The sequence below is a fragment of the Corvus brachyrhynchos genome, unplaced genomic scaffold, assembly GCF_000691975.1.
Source record: "Corvus brachyrhynchos isolate BGI_N302 unplaced genomic scaffold, ASM69197v1 scaffold126, whole genome shotgun sequence".
Lineage (NCBI taxonomy): Eukaryota > Metazoa > Chordata > Aves > Passeriformes > Corvidae > Corvus > Corvus brachyrhynchos.
Genome location: NW_008239283.1, coordinates 1,465,700 through 1,484,959, shown reverse-complemented (window position 1 = coordinate 1,484,959; position 19,260 = coordinate 1,465,700). Strand labels below are relative to the sequence as shown.

The 19,260-nt window shown below is 38.9% G+C and overlaps 1 protein-coding gene across 2 annotated transcripts in view; it reads left to right on the top strand.

The window, feature by feature from the left end:
- ARHGAP15 (Rho GTPase activating protein 15) overlaps positions 1-19,260 on the top strand; it is a 321,487-nt gene that overhangs the window by 147,145 nt on the left and 155,082 nt on the right. For both annotated transcript variants that reach the window (XM_017740245.1, XM_008638204.2), the window contains exons 8-9: positions 14,225-14,323; positions 16,156-16,282. In XM_017740245.1, the coding sequence (XP_017595734.1) occupies positions 14,225-14,323; positions 16,156-16,282 (226 nt within the window). The remainder of the gene's footprint in view (positions 1-14,224; positions 14,324-16,155; positions 16,283-19,260) is intronic.

Here is a 19,260-nt window from a genome sequence, read left to right as displayed (position 1 = left end):
CTGTGTTTTGCATTCGCTCCCACAAAATACCGTGTTGCCACAAAATGTTGTGGGAGCTTCATTTAAATACCATGAGCTGTGCACGCTTGCCTGGAGCCTGGGGAAAAGCGAAAATTGCTTAAAATTTTGGTTGAAAGAAGAAGTGGTAAATTTTTAGCAACTTTCTTTTTTTTTCTCTCCCAGTTTCCAATGGTTTGGCTGGTTTAGGCTCACTCCAGCTTGAGTGGAGCATCTACATGTACCTGCAGTCTCCACTCATGCTGATGGAGACGTCACTAAAGATAAATCAACATTAGCAGCAGCTCAGTTCCCACTTTCCTGGACTTTTCTTACAACTCAAGAACTGCAGAGTGGTTTGTGTAGGCAGCAAACACATGTGAAGGGGTTAAAGATATGACAAGTGAATCTTTTTTATCTTGTCATGAGTGACAGCACAGTGGTTTTACCTTCTTCTCCCCCTGAGGTGTGAAGGGATGTGCAGGTATTTGATATTTGCTCCCAGACCTGGGACTATTGTTATTTTTCCCACTTTGGGAAGCACCAGGTGAGATATTCCTTGAATAAACCTAATTGCAGCATTGCCTACCTGCATACAGAGCTTTATTATCTCTAGGATCTTCACTACCAGAGTCAATAATTTGTTTGAACAAGTTTTCCATCTAATCATTAACATGCTTAAAGCCTATAATGAGCTCTGTATCCATGCAAATGCATCTTTTTAAAGTGCTTGTGTAGATTTAAGGGCATTGTTTCCTTGTAAAATGGAAATCAGAACTGTTCCTTACACAAATGCCACAGTCCTTAATAAGGGATGGATCAGCAGCAACTTTTTAAGTTTATTTAATTTTTAAAGTACTCTTCTCTTTATGCACTGTATTTGGGATATTTTTAAAGGGAAATAACATTTCTCAAATTTCTGTATCAAATCAAATGTCTCATCTTTTCCTCAACCCCTCTTATCTTATAGTAGGCAGTGAATGAACGGCTTCAATTCAGAAATGAAATGCATTTATAAACAGATTTTTTTCAACTTTGTCATCTGCTGCTCAACTCCCATTGTATTGATATAATGATACTTCAAGATAAATAAAGAAATTTATGACTTTAGCAATCTTGATAACGAGAAAGGCAATCAGATTAAAATGGGGACCATTCACGCCCCGCATGACAGCTCAGAGGACTCTAGCAGAAGAGTAACCAGCTCAGTGAAAAATCAGAAACTGTGATTGCTATTTAACACTGCAGCTTTTCACAGTAGCTCAGCACAAAGTTATTTAGCACAGGTGTTTCTGTAAGTCTGATACATTGGGAAAATTCACAAGGTTCTCCGGCTCTCTTGCTCCGTGTCGGCTGTGAAGTTGGTCCTGTGATGCAGCAAACGGGTTTCTAGTAGGAAATAGAGCATGGAGGCAAATGAGCAAGTTCAAACATAGGATCTGATCTAGATTCATTTGCTTGGTTGCTAATTTTTGTAACGCATGACAGTAGTGAGGTGAATGACCTGTCAATGAGCAAAAGCAGCGAGAACTGGGAATGAGTTATCGTTCGGAGTTAACCGTGAAACTGAGATCCTGTTTCCTCCGTCGATAAAAGCAGCTTTCCAAATAACAGGGATATCAGGGCTCATTCTTTACTAAATGAGGAGTTTGATAAATATTCACCTATTTTAGTATTTCTCACTACTTTGTTTAGCCATGGTGTGTTTCTGTGCTTTCAGACTGTGGGTTTGCATTTCAATAGGAGATGAAATGGTATAATTGAATTTCTCAACACCTAAAAACTCTCAGCAATTTTTTTCTTCTTTTATTTCTCAAGTTCTGGCAGTATCTAATTTATGGCTTAATTCTTTGTAAGGTCATTCTCTAAGTGAGTGACTTCTAGTTAATCTCAGACATTATGAGCTTGGCTGTGATAGAGAATCAGTTCATCTGTTCTCAGAAAGAAAAGAGTGAGTTGTGGGGATTGTTGGCAATGAGAGTTTAGCTGAAAGCTAGGTACAATTTCTTACCAAGTTATTATTTTTCTCTCATTATTTTCAAGGTAATCTGGCTGTTTTTTTACTAATATAGCCAAAGTTAAAAAAAAAAAATTATATTTCTTTCCTGGTACTTTGTTCTCCAAGTAGGTATATAAGGTTATTAGTGTGGGTTTGCTCCTAATAATGAAGGAACCAATAGGTGGTGGGGTTTTTTTGTAATTATTTTTTTTATTTTCCCCCCCTCTAATTCCCTGATGAGGTATTCTCTTCTCTCAGTTGGGCTGGAAGGTGCAGCTTTCTTTTGCTGTTAGGCTTACAAATGACAGCTAACTTTGTTGCTTTTGGTTCTGCTGTTAATTTACATGCAGCTCTTACTGACTGTCACTAACATATCTTTTGTTCCCTGAAATATTCACTCTGTGAATAAATATAACTTTTCTGCTATTTTTCACTCGGGCTGATTTGCTCATTTCACTCTTGTGACTGGAAACAGCTCAAGCACTCAGATTCTGCACGTTGCCTATTGCTTAATGAAGTACCTTGCTGAATCAGGGCTACCGTGTTCCAGCAGATGAAAGGGAAGCACATAAGAAGCTCTACTGCCAGGTTCTGCTTTGAATGTTTTTCTTTTAATCAATTTTTAGACTTATTAGCATAACGGATCACGGTTTTTGAGAAACAAATAAAAGCTTCTAGTCTGATTCTTGAAAGCGTTGGAAAATGTTAATGTAATTGGTTCTGTTTATAGTTCAAACTCACTTACATGTCTCTGCTCATAGACATGAGTAATAGAGTCAGCTCTTCCAGCTCTGGTTTAATGAGTTAGTACCCCAAATCTCTGGGAAGTAACTCATGGGTTTCCTTTGTCAGAACCAAGAATCTGCTAGCATTCTTAATTATCTTAATGGCGGCAGAACAGTGCAAGGGTTAGGTCATGGATTGTAAGACAGCGTAACATAACACTTGCAGAAACTCAGGTCTGAAATTCCAGCTCCCTTAAGACTTTCCCTTTTGCCTCACAGTTTAATGTCCACGTTACAGGTTGGATGTTGCTTTTGACTTGTCATGTACTGCAGAGTTTGAGGGGAGTGATAACGCACCCAGAATTTCTGACAACGTGGTGAGGAGGGCAAGGAATGTGTGGGTCAGGGGCCTGTGGGGAGATGCCCTGGTTATGGCCCTCTTGGGTCTGCAGTTTGGGTTGCTGGATAACCACGAGTCTCTTGGCACATCATCCACAGTGCTCGAATAAATATGCAAAGGTGACGCCTTTGGACAAGGGGGCCATAATGTTTTGAACCACTCCATTTCCTTGCCATGTGTGCTGTACATTTAGTAATGACAAGACATGCAGCAAAAATAATGGTGTTGAAGGGATTCAGATAAATATGGCCTTATGATTATGGCACAGAGGAGCTGAACCCCAAATACCCAGCCATTCCTGGCCTTGATAATTTTGTGTATTTTTAGCTTCCCTTATATTTAGATCCCAAAGTTCCTGAACGAGCTGTCACCCCAAACCTGCATTCGCTTATACTGCATCATCCCAAAGCTTGCAATAGAAAAGAATATCAGGCTTTCAGACACAGCATATTTAGAAAAGAGAGAGAGAGTCTGCCAAATTCCCCAAATCCACTTCCCAATTCCCCTCACGAATAGCAGGAAATTACTTGTTATCAGTGGGTAATTCAGCCACAAACGTTATTGATTACCCAACCTCAATCTTTACAGTCTTGATGGCCAAATATTTTGCAATCATTCTCTCTATTTAAAACTAGAAGATGTGATTTTTATTTTGGAAAAATTGAGTTTTTCAGATTTTCTGCATGCCACATCACATTGTGATGTGCCCCTCCAGATTGTCCAGTGTGATAGCCAGAAGCTTGACTGACAGATGTCAAAGTGTAAATCCTGTTCTAATACGAGAAAAGCCTACATGACTAAAAAAAAAAATTCTTATACTTCCAAAAACTGTAGGTATTTTAAAAATAATTTATTTGCTTTTAATGTTCGGTTTTTTGGTATATCCCAGAGTACACCAGAAACTCTAAGACCTAGAGAGGAGGTATGTGTTTCTTGTATTTTTTTCCTAGTTTCACTGTATTTCTTAAAACTATAGTATTGATCCAAGTAGGTTCTCTTGCTTGTGAACTACATAGTCAAATGTTTCTGGTTTTTCACCCAATGACCTCTGGCTGACCAAAATCAGTTAATGTAAGAAATTCCCTGAGTTCTGAGCTGTATTCCCGCTTCCTAGAAAAGCTCCCTCAGACACTGAAGAGATATTTAAAGTTTTGGTTATGTGATATTTCTAAATAACATTTTGAGTAACCTGCTGTCATTACTACAGTACCACGTAGAGCAGCTGATAAATTTAAAGGCCAGTGCAGTTCCAGTGCTGTCAGTGCAGTTCAGAATGTCTAAATAAAAATCCAAGGATCCTCCAAGGCTTGATAACTGCTCTGAGACTATCACAAAAATTTGGAGATGTAAAAATATACCTTTTTTTTTTTTCAGAAGACAAGAATCCCTAATTTCAAAAGTTAGATTATATTATTCTTTGAATTAAACTGTCTCCATACTGTCTTTATTTTATGCTGCTTATTATTTGATATAATGACATTCCCAGATGAAATAAATACCAAAACTGTGTAAGAAAGGTTCATAGTCTACTGGCCTTTTGAGAACTGCATTGATACCCCATCCCTGGAAGAGTTCAAGGCCAAATTGGATGTAGCTCTGAGCAGCCTGATGTAGTGGTAGGTGTCCCTGTTCATAGCAGGGGTGTTGGAATGGGATGATTTTAAGCTCCTCTCAAACCCAGATCATTCTAGGATTTTGTGTTTTGAAATATCCATATTCTTCTGTACTCAGTAAAGACCCGTATTACCCATAAAAGCTTTCTAACTAGGTTGTGACTCCTCAGAAACTAGAATTTGGTTAGGTTACAAAATTCATCCATCTTTGTCCTAAATCTCATCAGCATCATTTGTATTAAAGCACTAAACAACTTTTTAAAATAGAAATCTTTTCAGTTGTTGTAGCTGGAATTGTTTGTTTTTTTGAATGGATGCAATAGCCTTACTCAAAACATTTTTCATCCTGCTTAGCTTTTCTTAATATTTACGTACAAATAAAGATAGAAAGTGGCAAACCCAAGATGTTCTGCATTGTTTGCTCCCTGCATGCAAGGGGAGATAATAACCAGTATATTTTCCTGCCTGCACCACTCAGGAACTTGACACAGCTGGCAGAGTGTATGCACAGATCACGGGCCAACTTTGATGTTGTACATTGTTATTAAACAATAGCTGGCATGGCCATGTCACAGCAGGATATTGCACTTACCCTTCAGCAGACCTGCTTTTATAGAAAGGGACCTCCTGCCTCCTTGCCCCAGGCCACAAAACCCTCTACTGTAGAGATGGTGTTTTGGATCTTGAGCAGGAGGAGGAATCTTGTGTTGCTGTATTCGCTTTTGGCAAGTTAGTAAAGTTACATATGCAGCTATTTTGGAAAATGACCGCATGTTCTACATGCTCAGTACACAGAGAGGTTCTGAGTCACCAGGAAAAAAAAAAAAACAGGGAAAAGAAACTATCGGAATGAAAAGAAAATGGTAAATAAACAATGAAAATCCCATTCAGTAGTGCTGTTTCATCTCTAAGAGATGCTTTCTTCAACAGCAGGTAGCAATCCCCACAAGAAACATCTGCTATCAGAGGATTTGCAGGTATACTTTTGTTCACTGCTCACTGAATTTGTGTCGGTATTATAATTCAGCAGGTTTCTGCTTTTCACACAAACCAGGATTAGCATTGACTTGGGCTGGAGGGCATTCAAGCTGCTGTTCTTCTTTTAGCTATATTTCTCTGTAAACATCTAATTGTTTCAAAAAGTGATGTACAGTATGCAAAAACCTGAATTCAATGCAAATAAGCCTGTGCAGCTCTAAACTTAACAGGTGTTCTCATTAGTGTAAGTAGACAAGGAACAATCCTTGAAAGTTTTATAAACACTTATAATTATGGCCAAGTATATTACTATAAGTATAAAGACACTTATAGCAACATCTCTTTTTCCTTATTGTGTGGTCTCAGCATTTATTAATAGGAGATATGTACCAGTAAATGAAATACCTAAGAGCCAGTACTGGCTTCTTCCTGCAAATAATGTAGCTGTGAAATGCTCTGCTACTGATGAATAAATTTTTGGCTAAAATAAGAGTCAACAAAAATGAAATCTTTACACCAAGCACACATATATTTTAAATATATATCTTTGCCTGCACTGAAAGCAGAGCATTCATTCTCCCTTTGATATTTTTGTTTGTTACCAGAACTTATCACGTTGCGTCTCACTCACATACATCATAAAGTGTTATAACATGCATATAAAATTGGACAGGAGGACCATTCATCACTAGGTATTGTCCAGCTGGTAAAGCGAAGAAAGACAGGACTTCTCTGAGAAACCATTGCCAATATCTCTGTGTGTGGCTGTGTAATATATGGCTTCAGATTGCAAAGGCAATAACAGTAAAATATTACCCCAAGGAGAAAAGTAGCTTGCAGTAGGTATTCATGCACTGCCTTCAGTCTTCATCTGTGGACAAAATGTGCAATTGTCTATTCCCCGACTTCCCACTATGCACAGACACGACTGAATTGTGTCTTAATTATTATCTCCTGCTTTTACCAGTTTTGGGGGTACTTCTTTCTTGCTTCCCCAGTCTGGTGACCCTCATCTCTCCCGACTTTGGCTTAAAGGCTGCCAGAATTCCATGCCTCCTGCTCCGCAGCCAAGGCAGCGCGTCCGTGGGGCTGGAGCAGAGGGCAGCACAGGCAGGGGGGACACGGCAGGCTGCACACAAGTGGCTGGTATCCAGAAGGGTCATCTGCTTCCTGTCTCACATTTTCCCTTTTGCTCTTTATCCTCTGAAGGAAACCCCTGTTTTTCAGAGGTTGATCCCAGTGTTCCAACAGTCTCTCACAGGGCATAATACCAGTGTAGCAGATCATCAGGAAATACTCCCTAGGACGTTCCCTGGATGTTTAGCAGAGAGTATTTGCTCTTTCTTACCTTCCCCTTTGCTCAAACAGCATGTTCTTTCTTCTCACACTCCTCCAAGGCAGTAAAAAACCAGATCCGGACTGGTGGGTGGAAAAAGGAGAATGACAAGTTGTTCCTTGAAATCAGTGACAGCATCCCAGTACCCCTGGACCTTTCTTTCCCTCCAGAGAAGCTCTTGGACCCCCAGCCCGAGCTCCACTTCCAATCCAAGAAGGAGTTTTGGTCTCTCAGGGCTTAATCAGCTTCAATTGTAACCTCCTCTTGGTTCAATATTTTCCTTACAAGTGATAAAAAATCAGTTCTTCTGCATCTGAGATTCATCACAGGCAGGAAGTAAAGGAAAATTTTGTTTTATAATGCAGAGAGAAGATTCTCATCTAGTTAGTATTAATGCAATTTTTCAAGAGAAACTGGTATATAATATGAGTTTATGGCACAGCAGAAGGGAAACTTGAGGCTCAAAGGTTTTTCCTTCTTCTTAACAGTCCCAGAGTTCATTATTTTATTACTAAATTGTGTTGAAGGATTCAGTCCCAGAAATTTACCAGAAAAAAAATTATTTCGACTCCGCTGGTACAATATAGTTTTATTTAAAAATTTATTATTTCTTATAAGTTTGACCCCCAATTCTGAGACAGTTCAATCCATTTTGGAGCCATTGATTTGTATAATGCCAGCAACAGTTTATTTTCACTAAGAAGCAACTCATTGCATATGAGGAGGTTGCATTGATATGATGACCCCTCAAAGGTTCCCACAGAGTGGATGTGCAAATCAGTCACACCACAACACAACTGAGGACATATCCTACAAACATCTGGCAGTATTCAGTCTTACAAATTCTAATATTGCAGAAGTTGTGAAAACACAGGATCTGTTTGTTGCCTCTTTGCAATCCTTGGTTTTCACAGTAATTTTTACAGAGTCAGAAAAAACCAGGGTAATTAAAACATAAGGTTCAACATCTTTAGATATGTAGAACATTTTCTGTTGCCTAAAACAAATATTCCCAAAGAAAGTATAAAACATTTTTCTGACTTGCAAAGTTTTTGCAGTCTATCATTTAAATTGCTTAAATAAAGGGAGCTTTACTGCTCCCAAAAGCTGAGAATATAACACCCGCCATGCATATTAGCTTGATCTTTTTGACAGACCAGAAAAGTGTTTGTGTGTGCCAATTAAAACAAAAATGGATCCCTAGTGGCTTGTTCCTCACACAGCTTCTGAAGACTGCTATCATTGTATGCCGGGGTAACCCTGGATAAGGCGGCTCTCCAAAGTAAACAAACTTTTCAAAACTTTCATGACAGATGGGGGTTACAAATGCATTTTAATAAGAGAGTTGCCAAAGCAACTTTTTTGCAATCAGCATATATTTACTTAACATCTAGCAACATTGGGAACACAAGGCAGATACTTTCTCACCAAATTTTTTAACAAATATCATTTTTTTTGAAAGATTGGTTGAAGACCTTTTCTCTCAAGCTGATATTTCCCCATCACTTCAATGTTAACTTTGCTCGACATCCAAAGGACTGCGAGATGGGTGAAACCAGACTGTAATATGAGGCAGACAATCTGCTTGATAATGAAATTTCTTTGGTAGTCATAAACATCTTAGAGTCCTTTAAGTAATTTAACTATCAGCATAACCATGACTACCTCTGTTTGATAGGCTGGATCATGGAATGGATACGTGATGCTGCACGAATATAACGCAGCTCAATACTGAGCCTTTTGTTTTCTTTTGTTTCCATTTTTTAATATTAGACTCAGCTCACTATGGTACAGCACAGAGAGATATTTATCCTCTCGGCTGCTCACTCATTCAGCATAAACATGGCCAAGAGACTGAATTATCTGTGAGAAAGAATTTAGGATCAACTTCCAGAAATGCGGTTAGACTTTTGACATGTTTTTAAAAACTTGCATAGCTCTGTCCCAGTTTAATTCAAATCCAGCTAATTAAACCACTAAGGAGCATAGTGTCTCCCAACTTTAATTAATTCTACTTCTGCTGGGGGTGTGGACACAGGAGTATCTATGGTTTATGCATTTATTCTCAAGTATATTATATTCTAATGATTTTTTTAAATGAATCTTTAGAGACAGAAAATTCCTAATATTATTTCTTTTTTTTTTCTTTTAATTTTTTTTCATTTCTTCTTGATTCTTTCCACAACTTCCCTGGCCCAGCCCTGGTGGCTGCCATGCGGATGGCAAATGGGGCGTCCTGAGTTGCATGGATAGATCCCATCCTTAAAAATCTCTTAGGAAAATAGAGAGAAAAATCCAGATTTCTCTTCATTATGGGGAATCAGGTTGACTAACATGATCAGAAAAAACCCCACCACTTTGTGAGAGAGCAAGGTGAGATGAAGAGAGCAGTGGGAAGAGGGAAGAGTGTTAACTTTGGAGCTAGAAATGCTCCAGCGACTCACATTTCCTTTTTTTCCTACACATATCAAGGGCAGCAATCCCAATGCACACTGCAACAAGAGGAACACATTTTATTGAATTTCTGCACGCAGAGGTATCTGTCAATCCAAGTTTAAATCACTTAGTGTTCACCACAAGCTGTGTGAATCCCAGGTGGCATAAAAATTTCGGTTTTCTGCACTGAATCTTGCACTGGATTAGCAACTGCTGAAGTTTCCACGGTCCAAAAGCATCCAATAATCCATCCCTGAACCTTTGGAGCTGGTTATATGAAGCTTCACCTTGATACTCCAGCAATTTTTCTGGATGTCCTAGTTTCAGGGGGAGTTGAACAATGGCTTGTTTCAGTATTTGGCTGAATTAAGAACTGTGACATGGTTTTTTGGTGTCCATATATGAGCGATACATGAGCCATACACTTCTCAGGCTGCTCACTTTGCTCCTTTTTGCTTGTTGCACGGTACACACCAAAGTTTTTTGCTGCATTTCTCCTTCCCCACAGAATTCTTCACTTCCTATACTAAGGTTTGTCCTGGCATTGTCTGAAAATAGTTAATCACTACAAATAATAGTTCTGGCCACCAGAGATGCATAAGTACATTTTGAAGTGGGTGAATCAATAAGATGGGTTTGGATTTTTGTTTTGCTGTGTGCATTTGTCGCCCTTTCCCATATCTCCACAGAGTGTCTATCAGTAGGATTGCTGAAATTGCCTCCATCCCTGTTATACAGCTAAAATAAATGCAAGAACATCTGTAGAAGTGTATCTTGGTAACAAACTAGAGGGATACCAGGAAGGAGATGTTTTTCACAGCAGTGCAGTGGTTCCTGGACCAAACTTTGCAGGAAAACTACAGACAGAAGACCCTTATCTTATTCCACGGCTCTTTTACCTCCTGTTTTCAGTTGGCATGGACAAACCGTGGAAGGAAAATGTCTGAGACACTGAGTTCTGAGGGGTGATCTGTAAGGGTTTGGAAGTCCTGGCACAGCAGTATATCCCAGAGCACAACCTAGCACATGAAAAATAACATAATTCGTAGAATTTTTTAAATCTGTTGATCCTGACTAGCCTCCAAGGAATATTTATATATTATAAAATGGTAATGGCATTAATTAGACACACTGTCCTGCATCTTATATAGCTAAAAGGGTACATTTCTGTTTAATGACATAGGATCCTGTTGAACACCACCTTGGTGCATCATTACGGTGTCATGCAAAAGAAGCTCAACCCTCCATTTGCAGCTTTATAAGGTGACGAGAGAAACCCTTAATAAGCCACAAATAGAATATCAGGAAGTGCTTCACACCTGCCTCCCTCCCCACTTCCCACACTGTGTTGGCAGCCCAGCAGTGCATTGAATTTAGCACACATTTACCTGTGGCGAGCTGATATTTTCTGAGGATCAATGCTTAACAGCAGGACTGAGCTACAGCTCTCTGCAAAGCTGCCATGTGAGTGAATTCAGCCTTTGACGTAATTTTTTCCATGGTGCTGTAGCAAGAAAGAGGGAATCCAGGTGCCCTGGCTCTCCTATCCCCAACCAGAAGGGCATGGCAAACCAGAGGGTTAATGCCAGTTGTCAGTCCTCGTGGGTGTTTATTGCTGACAGCAGCAGCATCATTCTGCCTGGTAAGGTAGTGCTAATTCCAGACTGTAGCCTTTGCAAAAATGATGGCACAGAGAGAGGGATTTCGGGAGGTATTTAAATAAGTGAAGTACCTGGCACAATGGAGTCTGGCAGCTCTGGATAGAACACTTCATTTTCTTTTTTTCCCCCAGATTTGTCTTTCGTTTGTTTCCCCGGCCCCTCTGTTTATTTTAGCAGTGCCTGACACAGGGACGGTGTGTTAACAGGCCTTAATATTGAACAATTTCTGCTTGTTGTTAGTTATACATCATTTAGGGCTGTGATCACAAATTGTTCAATCACAAGGTTTAGTCAAAACCAGCATTCTTTACTGATGTCTTTTCCCAAGGGTGTTGAAAATTTGATTGTTCAAAGTGCAAATATGGTTTAGCAATCCTTTCCAAGAGCCATTTATCAGAAATCCTAAGGAGGTAATATATAAAAGTGGGATAGAAAACCTGCACATTAAATGGGATTTACCAGCCAAAGCCTTTGGAACTGCTTGCCTGTGAATGACTGGAATGGAGCAGAACAAAGTCAATTACTGACTGTAATTAAGGAGTGGATGCATTTAAACTGTAGAGAGCAGTAGCAGTCTTCTTGAAACTGTCTTGTTACTCTGAAGATTAGTCTGAGGAAAGAAAGAAAAGGACTTGAACTATATCTTACAGAAAGTATATTTTAAATGAATTCTCTTCCCTCCATTCTATGATCTGTTTTTACAGATTTGCTCATAAAACACTGATAATATATGATTATCAAAATAACACATTCAAGACAAAGAAACTTTCAACATGTATTTTGCTTTGGTCTTGTTAGCAATGGAGTATCTCTTTTGCATATCATACAGTGCAAATATTTATGCAGTGCTGAATACTTGTATTTTAATAAAGCCTGAATTTACTGAACGGAAGGCTGAACTATGTTGTGTCCTTTTTAAGCCTTCAAAATACAGTAAATCTAATTACATATGTTGCTCTTACTTTGAAAATGTTATTCCATTTTATAATTTTAATAATGATTTGTTTATACTGGGAGAGAGGCATTAGATTGAATTGTTGCCTGTGTTTAGTCTAATTCATATCTGCATGTATACATTAATAAATTGTGATCTCATATCATGAATTTTGAACCCAAGCCCTGCCATGTGAGCCGGGCACAGAACTGGAGGTCAGCTCTTTCTACTGCTCACCTTAACCTGAATTTGGGCTTTTTATTTCCTTTTGGTGAAGGGAAGGGTGAATGTGTAGTGGTGATTAACATTACGGCCATGGACTAATGAGGGAATTGAGATTTCCCCAGTAAATAACTCTCCCTCATGCTCGGGGAGCAGTGGAGTGGCTGGAGTTGGCTCGTGATGGGTGCGGAGGGGATGGGATGAACATCTGCAGCCGGGCAGCCCCGAGCCCACACCAGGGGACCGTTCCCACATTCTCCGCAGCACTCTCACAGGATGTCTCCGCTGGAGCTGCACTGACGGGATTTTCCTTAACGCTGATGACTTTGGAAACCTTCCTTACAGGCATTTCCTCAATAAAGGGAGGGTTATAGGACAATTAATGCAACATTAAGCTGTTGTTTTTTTGGTTTGGGTTTTTTTTCCCCAGTAGTATTTCAATTTTAAGGAAGATGCTGGGAGTACCCAGGCTGGTGAGGATCTGCTGTTTCTTTTTTGCTTCAGTAAAAACTCTTGACATGGGATAGGTGCAATGACACAGTAGCACTTCATGTCCATGTATTTACATAAACAAGCTGTGCCTGGTCGTAACTGCTTTGCTTTGCTTTTTCTCAAAGTTTGGTCAGAAGGAAATCTCTATTGTCCACTGTGCTCAGCCATTCCCCTAAAAATACCTGAAAAGGTTTTGGTGCTGAATAATCCCATGTTCCACTGAACATCCCAAGATGCAGACTAAACCTGCATCCCCAATACACTGATACCCAAGTGTTTCATTTCCACGTGTGGATGCCACTGAATTTTGCAAAAGCAGCTTTTAACAACAGAAAAAAACCCCAAAAAACCAAAAAAAGCTTAGGTTCCAGAGATGGTAGGAGCTGAGCTGTTTTGGAGCATGGGCAGAACGAGCTCCTTCCCGTTCCAAAATGTGCTGGTGATGTAGCTCTTGGTTCCCTTGTCTGCAAACACAGAAGGCTGTTGTGCCCAGGTGATGCTCCATGGCCTTGTGCACCAGGAATCTATGGAATAATCCTGGGACAAAGCACTGCACAGCTCTGGGCCTCAGGTTTGCCATCTGTGAAATGGTTGCTTCAACCTGCTGTGTGAAATACCTAGAGATTTCCTCTGGTGAAATATATGTATATATAGAGAGATATATGTAAAATAAAAAATTATGTATCATTATTATCCCAGTGGTTTACAGAAGTTCAGACCAACAGCATATACATACATCTTTCCACCAAATATTAGGTTAGGCAGTGAAACAACATTATCAGGGGATTGAACATTCTTTTGATAAATATTCCCAGTGAGTGGGTCAAAAATGTAAATCGACTTCTATTCAGACAAACTGGGGATTTTTTTTCATGATAAATGGGCTCCTAATTACTCTGCTGCAGCCATCTTTGATGGTAATTTCTTTTTTTTAATGTGAAAGAGTGACATTATTAATTTTACCAAAATGTTTGGAAGTGGGCAGTGGAATCATAGATAAATAATAAATGTGCAAATTCGAGAATGGAGGTACCAGACACAAAAACAATACTACCAAAATAGAAATACAAACTGCAAATGACAGGAAATAATTCTCCTATTGCATTCACTTCTTTTCAGGGTGCTTTGATTTCACTTGAAGTGTGTCTTGTTACACAGAGTTTCCTGGCTTTTCTTAACTTTTGTCACATTCCCATTATTTCTGCACTATTTGTGTTCGGTGGTTGCACTGCTGAGACAATATCTCATTTGTTGTGACATATTCAAAACTGTTTTCAGACAGAGGTTCAGAACTCCTCAGTAACTCGGCACTCCAGCAGATAATTCTCGGCCAAAAGGAAAAGCATTTGGGGGGCATGGGAGGGAAAGCAGAGGAAAATCATCTGCCTGGTGCGTGCTTTACTCACCTGTGTGTGCCCATGTCCTCCCCAGATCACAACAGTGTCAGGAAATGAGTTCCTCCTCCAGTCGGATATCGACTTTCTCATATTGGATTGGTTCCACGCTATCAAAAATGCAATTGACAGATTGGTATGTATTTGTTTTGGCTGTTACCTTTATTAATTAAGATGTAGCAATTCCAACTTCATTTGCTCAGGCATCTCTACAGGTTTTAGGCAGTCAGCGGCTAGCTAGACATTCCTTTCTCTGAAGGATATAAAAATATGTATGCAAATCTACTAAAAAATGTCAGATAAACAAGGTTGCTGCACAAAAATGTCATTTGATTCTTGCCTCGAAACGGAACGCTACATTTATTTCTCTGAAATAACAAGGACGCTGGCTTGCTGAGGGTTGTAAAAGCACACAAGCACTTAATAACTAATGAATTTTTGCATTTTCTGTTTATGCAGCCTACAGTATATAATCTTCAATAGAACTATTAATACATTTGAGCCTTTTATGAATTTTTGTATTACTTATTCACAAGAATAACACTAGCAAATAATATTCCTTTGTAACTGATTGCTGGTATTCTCCCAGGAAGGCTGGGGGTTTTCTACTAGAAGTAAGCAGGGTTGCGTTTTATTAAAACAGTTTTTAATTACAAAACCAGCTTCAGCTGTAGCTTTTTCTTTCTTTTTTGCCACTCTCAGTACAAATTCCAAATGTCTTCCTCCTATCCCTGCCTGATCCAAGAATATTTTCTTTTTTTTTTTTGAGGGCACTGACTTTCCTTGTTCACTGCAGAATCTGGTGAGAGAAAAATATCCCCATTTCTTGCATTTTTCAGAGGTTTCAGTGCAGTGGAATTTGCAGCCTCTTTGAAAGGGTTAATTTGAACACAGCTACTGTTTCCTTAAAGAGCTACAAACATTCTATTACCCTGAGGCTATAATCAGCCAAGGAAAGTTTGATCTGATGATGTATGTCTTCATGTTGTGCATTTCATTGGGTGTGTGAGGATATTGATATCCAACTAAAGATTTTGGGGTGGAGTTTTCCATGGAGACTCAGAAAAAAAATATTTTTTGGCATATTATTCAACTAAATATCTAATAGGCCTGATTATATATATGTACTTTTAGTGTAGCTAAAGTGGTATTGTGGCATCAGCAGCCCTGAGCATGCAGAGAGCCACAGCAAAAGCAGCTGGTGAGGCACAACCGGCCCGTGGTTGGCTGGTCCTGGCCAAGGTCCGAGTGCGCAGGACAGGACGTCACCACACACCACTCCTGGCCACTCCATCCCTGTCAGCTATTTCAGTTCTGAAACTCTGAATGAGTGTGAAAAGCCTGGCAGCTTTCCAGGCTGTTGCGATGGCTGAATCTCACCTGACCAAATGCCACAGGAAGAGATGTGGCTTCAGCCAAAACAGCATCTCCTTTTTTTCGTTCCTTTTTTTTTGCTTCTTTTCCCTCCTCATTTTCACTTTGTCTGCCAGTGAATTAGAATAAGAGAAAAGCCCCCCGACTACTTCTTAAGCTTAAACCAGCAGAATTCAACCCCAAATTTGCAATGATGTTTGAAGTAATTGTGTTTGCAAGAATATTTACTGTAACTATCTAAACCAGAAAGACAATTTAAACACCCTTCCTCTTTGCCAGCATTTGAAAGTAGCCTGCAATGTGGAAATAATTTTGGTCCCTAAAGCCTAAAGAAGCAGGCCTTTTGTTTTCCTCACTTAAATGGGAATTTATCTCAGAAATTAAGATCAGTCTGTCAGGGCCATAAATGCTTTGCCATATGACAAATTTTGCATTACACTTTCCTTAAATTATATACTCCCTGCACACTTGCTCTGTGTGTGTCTGTTAGCTTCTGTACTGGCATTCTGGAATCTCTTGCTTCATTCTTACAAATAATAATTTTATTAAAAGCATACACATATGTATATACATATATATATATTCTTTTCCCAGCCAAAAGAACAGAGAATTACATCGAGAAATTTGGAGTTCAAACTCAGAAGATCCTCCAGCATTGAATTACTGCATAACTTAGACACTGAATCCAAAGAGCCAAAGCCTGAACACAGAAAATCTTTAAGTAAGGCTTTTTTCTTTCCTCATTTTTCTTTCCTTTTTATTTTTTCTTTCCTTTTTAAATAACTATGCCATTACAGGGCAAGATAATTTTTATTACATACAGAATGTAAGGAAGATCACTGAGAATTTTAAAGCTGAATATGTTCTGCACTGATATACATAACTTGCATTTAAGTAAAGACAGTTACTAGCTCCACACTTTTAAAGGGTGACACTCTCTCCTAAGCAAAATAAATTTGTTTAGGAGCAAAGACATTTATTTAAGCCATTTATTTTTAAAAATAAGCAACATGAGCCCTATGTTAATGGTCTGTTGCAGTAGCTTTGTTTCCATTTTAGTAAAATACCTCAAATTGCCAGAGTAATTTTGTCTGTTGTGTATTTATACACTGAATTGCTGAAAGAATTGACATATCCTCTGCAGCCAACAATCCGTGATGTATCTATAATTTTATAGAAGATAAATTCCATCGTTCGGCGTTGATTTTTGTCAGTGTGATTAGAAAAGAAAGTGATCTAAAACCAGCAAGGGTGTTCTTTACTCCACTGAAAAGACTTTCCAGCTGAGACGCTCGTGAGATCGTGGGCAGCAGCCGCAGGAGATGGTGCTGACCCTGAATCCCTCACTCAACATTTTTTTTTGACTTCACCCTCTCCCCTGAATTTTTGTTTTCCTTCTTTGTTTGGCGGGAGATTCACATCCTGGTCCCGATGTCAGCACCGTGACAGCCCCAGACTGCCAGCCTGGTTCAAGATACATTTAGGTACCAAACTGTTGTGTAGGAATTTGCCTGCACGCATTTCAGTGCGGGATCAAAGCCTGAGATGTTAAGAAAAGGGCTGCATTAAAAAGACCCAACATAGCTACTTTTAATGATAATTATCCACACAATCATAAGTATATGCACACATGCATGCGCGTACACTCAAATAGAGACTCATTAAATAGTCTCTTTTTGCAGACCACAGGATTTTTGGGTTTGTTTTCTTATTATCTTGGAGATTTGTTTCTTTTTTTTTTATTTTTAAGGGTTTTGTGGTTTTGTTGTTTTTTTTTTTCCTTTGTGTTATAAAATATAAAGTAGCCTGAAAGTGGCTTGTGAAATATTGTCCCAATATCTTTGCACTGGGTGTTAGGTTGCATTTCTCAGAGGAAGAAAAATAAGACTGAGAAGAACATAGTGAGTTCTGAGGGTCTGATTCTGTTCTTATTGTAGTTAATAGCAAAATGCCCATAAACTGTCTCAGCACTCAAGGAATTTTTATTTATTTATTTAGACTTCTCACATATCTTTAAATGATAATTTGTCAGACAAAACAGAAAAAGTGACTATGAGCAGTGACAGAGACTTAGTCTATGTTTCTTTTCAAACCTTAGAGAATCCTGAATAACCTCCGTTTTGTTAAAGGCTATTTAAACTATTAAAAAAATGTGAAAATATCTGCTGTGAAATCTCACTGAATCGAAGCTTGCATTTAAATACTGTAGATTGGATTGCTTCTAAAATATGTATTCAGAACTTTTTTTTTTTGGCCCCTTGAGATCAAGCAATTATGTGGAATTAGAAAAATCATATTATTCACTTACTTATTAGTAGTCTAAGCACAAACTGTATTGTCAGTTTTCTGCCTTTGGCTTTCTGTGCCCTTAATGTTCACACAAGTATCGTAGCCAGAATTATCGGCAGCTAGAGCCAAAATTGCTTTAAAAAGGCATGAGAACTGGTAATGACACATTGTTAGCAGTTAACAGGTGGTCGTTTCATTGTCCAGTTTGACTGCAGAGCACAAAGATATGTGCAATATCTGCAAGCGTGTTTATAAAGTTCTTGCAAAGTTTAACGATTTTATAATTTTATAGTGCTTTTACATTATTGACTATTGCCAGTGCCAAATCCAAACAAAGGAGATTTTTTAATGATGCCTTACAACTCCTCCAGTTTAACACAGAAGATGAGCAACTGAGGTGTTAGCAGCCCACCCCCTCCTGTTCTGATAACCTTTAATGAAATAGTCAGACAGCTCAGATTCATTTGTATTTACCTCGCCTACAATTTAGGGGTTACAAAAAATATCCAGTTTTAGACTTGGTACTGCTGCATCACTGCTTCTATTTTTTAGCAGTACAAGTATATAAAGGACAGGTATATTCCAATCAAAGCATTTTAGTAACTTCCTCTTTAATTTAAAACTGGGGAGACTGCCCCTTGAGACTTGGTAGCAGGAATTTGGTTTTTATGTCTAATCCTAATTGCTTCTGCTTGCACTACAAGGACAAATGGTAATTCTCTGTTATGCTTTTTGAGCTGTAGACACTGATCTCACTGAAAATTGGGCTCAAACTGCCAGGCTCAATTTCCAAAGTTCAGAGAGTGGTTGTCTTGGTCACGCAGCTTTTCAGTGGCTTCTCATCCAGTTTGGTTTCAACTCATGTTCTAATTGAAGTTTTCTTGAGCTAAGAAGAAACCAAGAATGGCCTTGGGGAGTGTTACCAAAATATGTAAAACTGTGATCTTGTTCTCAAATACATGGAAAGAGATGACTTTTTATTTTATGATGTCAGCTATTTAACTGATTTAATTTCTGCAGCTGATGCTGGTCAGAAAGAACAGGTTTTTCACCCCAGAAGTCTCCCACATTAGAACGGTGCATTTTGTGCAAGAAAATTGCCTTGCAGCACCATTCCTTTTAATGCAAAGAAGTGTTGTTCTAAACAGATAATTTTAAAAATTAGTGTCAGACTTCATATTTTCCAAGTAATTTAGTCATCATTCAGACCATAGGGGTTTTTTGGTTTTTTTCTCCTAAGGTTGCCAAAACTCCCTACTAATTAGTACCAGTTATAATAGGGTGCACTGGTGGGTGGCCTGCCATGTTGATTTTATATCCCGTGAAACCAGGGACCTGGGTTACTCTGCAAGTAGAGATGCTGTTGTGGTGGATAGGAAGTAGGGAAAGAATATGGGGTGGAGGGGAAAG